Genomic DNA, 3,047 nt, shown 5'->3' on the forward strand with positions numbered 1-3,047 from the left:
AAAAAAAAAAACAGCAAAAAATAAATTAGTGCTGCTATATATATATACATGATAAAATAATTACTTGGTTGTTTACTTCTTTGTAAATTAAAGAAAAAAGCTTCAAGCAATATTAATTTTTAACGTTTTTTAAAACAGTTAAAACAGTTCTTACAATATCTGATTAAAAAAATTAAATAATATTAATTTAAAAGATGAAATTAAACATACAGAAATATTTTTATATATGATAATTGATTTATTGGTACTGTATTTCCTTGATTAATCAGATACACCTAAACAATATAAAATAATTTTATTTTTTTTTTTAAGTAAAAATACAACAGCAAAAACAAACAAAAAAAAAAATGCTAGTTTAACTAGAAAAATGTATATTTAAAAAAAAAGTATATTAAAATACCCATGTAATTTTAAGTCTTTTTATAAAGGATTTTATAAATATTTTTTACTCACAATACATGATAAAAAAGTAAAATGGTTTAAGATAAAAATGACATTCCTAAAACAAAAAAAAAATTAAAAAAAATAGTTTTATATAAGATAACCGATTTATTGGTCGTTTATTTCCTTGATTAGTTGGATATATATAAATAATAAAAAATATTTTTAAGCAAACAAAAAGGCAAAAACTCAGAATAATTTATTTTATAAATATTAAAAGCCTGTATAAATTACAAGAATAAATACTGAAAATGCCCATGTCAGTTTTTTTTTCTCTAAAATAAATATAAATATTTTTCTTATATTATAATAGATTAATTGGTTGTTTATTTCCTCAATTAATTGGACATATATATATGAAAGCTTGCTATATATATTAAATTCGATTGAGGAAATAATATTATCGATTACGTCATGTCTGGTGGTCAGTGCGCACCTGTTTGAGCAGCTGTCTCTTCTTCTCCTCTCCCAGCTCGTCTCGTCCCTGCAGGTCTCTCTCGTACTGCGCTTTCATGGCCTGCATGTTGACCTCCAGCCGCAGTTTGGCGTCTTCGGTGGCCTGCAGCTCATCCTCCAGCTCCTCCAGCTGCGTCTTCATCTCCTCCAGCTGCTGCTCCATCGAGCGCTTCGACTTCTCCAGATCGTGAACCTGAGACAGAGCCACAAACACCGTCAGATATCCACCGATCCGCCGATCATCTGACGGTCTCTGACGACAGGGAAGCGTCTTACGCTCTTGCCCACGTCGTCTTTAGAGGACACCAGGTCCTCCATCTCGGCGCGCAGCAGTTTGTTGGTCCGGTCCAGCTCGTCCTTCAGGTCAGTGAGGGTCTCCAGCTCGCGGGCCAGCGCTAACACGCGCGTCTCTTTCTCACGGGCCTCGGCCTCGGCGCGGTCGCGCTCCTCGGCGTAACGGCCAGAGATCGACTTCTCCTCAGCCAGCATCTGAAAACAGCAGCGCGTCAACAGTTCAGCAAAACCTTTTACAGGGTTCCTGCAGGATTTTTAAGCTCAAATTGAAGACTTTTTAAGACCTGCACAAATAAAATGAATACCATGAGTGGGGCAGGGCAATGTCTATAGTAACATATTAAACTGTAAAAAGCATGATTTACAAATTTTTACAAAAACAAAAAGTTTTATAAAATTATACACTTCACATTTCAGCCTTTAAACCATTTTTAACAAAATGGATGAGTCAAAAGTATTAATTATTATATTAATTTAAACAATGGTTATCGATAAATTATTATATTAATTAAATAACAAATACATTTTACTGTTTAGATTTTTATAATGCATTATCTTCTTATCGATCCACCAGTTCACATTTACAGCTCTGTGTGTTTGCAGGGTAAAAACATGGGTCGATTTTCACATTGGTCTGAACAAAAACAACCCCAATACTGTGTTCCTACAATACCGGAGTCTGCAGTTTCAGGACCGCAGTTCTACTAGGACCCTATTTATTTATTTATTTGTTGTGACAGCGCCATCTAGCCAATTCTATTGCAACAGAGGAGACCTGATTCAAACATCAAACAAACAGATGCAAAGACTAGATCCATGGAAACTATTAATTTTTTATATTTCCATCTTATTTTTAATGTAAGAGCTGGCGTGAACTTGAGTGTTCGAGGGGGTGTCAGCAATCTCCATTTAGTCTATTTAGCTGTGCAAGACAGTTCATTGTGCTGCTGGATGTTGTAAACTAGTATTTGTATTCAAATTATTAAAAATGTATTTATGTACTAATAAACTCACTGATTTATACCGCATAGGCTACATACAAAAAAACATTTTTTTTAAAAATAATAATAAAAAAAAAGCAATAGGGTCCTAGAAATGCGGTCCTGAAATTGCAGCCTCCAGTATTGCAGGAATACCCTACTCCAATAAAACAGGCTTATTGAAAATGCACATGCATTCTCTGCCATCAGGAGGCGCTTCATTCTCTGCCAGCAGGAGGCGCTTTCGGAACAGCAAAAATATCATTGTTTCCCCGGTAACGGCAGTAAACAAAGCAGCAACACCAGACTCTGAAACACCAGCGCTCGTGTTTATTCAATGAAACCATAGCCTTTTTTGAAGTTTAATCGTCACATTAAAGGGACACTCCACCCCAAAATGAAAATTTTGTCATTAACCACTTACCCCCATGTCGTTCCAAACCCGTAAAAGCTTCGTTCGTCTTCAGAACACAATTTAAGATATTTTGGATGAAAACCGGGAGGCTTGTGACTGTCCCATTGACTGCCAAGTAAATAACACTGTCAAGGTCCAGAAAAGTATGAAAGACATCGTCAGAATTGTCCATCTGCCATCAGTGGTTCAACCGTAACGTTATGAATCGACGAGAATACTTTTTGTATACGAAGAAAACAAAAATAACGACTTTATTCAACAATTCGTCTCCTCTGTGTCTCTCCGCATCACCGTAGCGCCATTTTGGAGAATATCCACTGAACGCAAGCAGCGTACGCTCTTATGTGTCAGCTGCGCCACACAGACATTAACAAACATTATTGTTGAATAAAGTCGTTATTTTTGTTTTCTTCGCGTACAAAAAGTTTTCTGGACCTTGACAGTGTAATTTACTTGGCAGT

General features: G+C 35.6%; 1 protein-coding gene across 1 annotated transcript in view; it reads right to left on the minus strand.

Annotated features, from left to right (window-relative positions):
• LOC107691111 (myosin-9-like) overlaps nt 1-3,047 on the minus strand; it is an 86,961-nt gene that overhangs the window by 12,791 nt on the left and 71,123 nt on the right. The window contains exons 29-30 of the mRNA XM_016489585.1: nt 1,174-1,386; nt 878-1,090 (exon numbers count right to left, since the gene is read on the minus strand). Of these exons, the coding sequence (XP_016345071.1) occupies nt 878-1,090; nt 1,174-1,386 (426 nt within the window). The remainder of the gene's footprint in view (nt 1-877; nt 1,091-1,173; nt 1,387-3,047) is intronic.

Source organism: Sinocyclocheilus anshuiensis, unplaced genomic scaffold (genome assembly GCF_001515605.1).
Source record: "Sinocyclocheilus anshuiensis isolate Anshui unplaced genomic scaffold, SAMN03320099.WGS_v1.1 scaffold30, whole genome shotgun sequence".
In the NCBI taxonomy this organism is placed as follows: Eukaryota; Metazoa; Chordata; class Actinopteri; order Cypriniformes; family Cyprinidae; genus Sinocyclocheilus; species Sinocyclocheilus anshuiensis.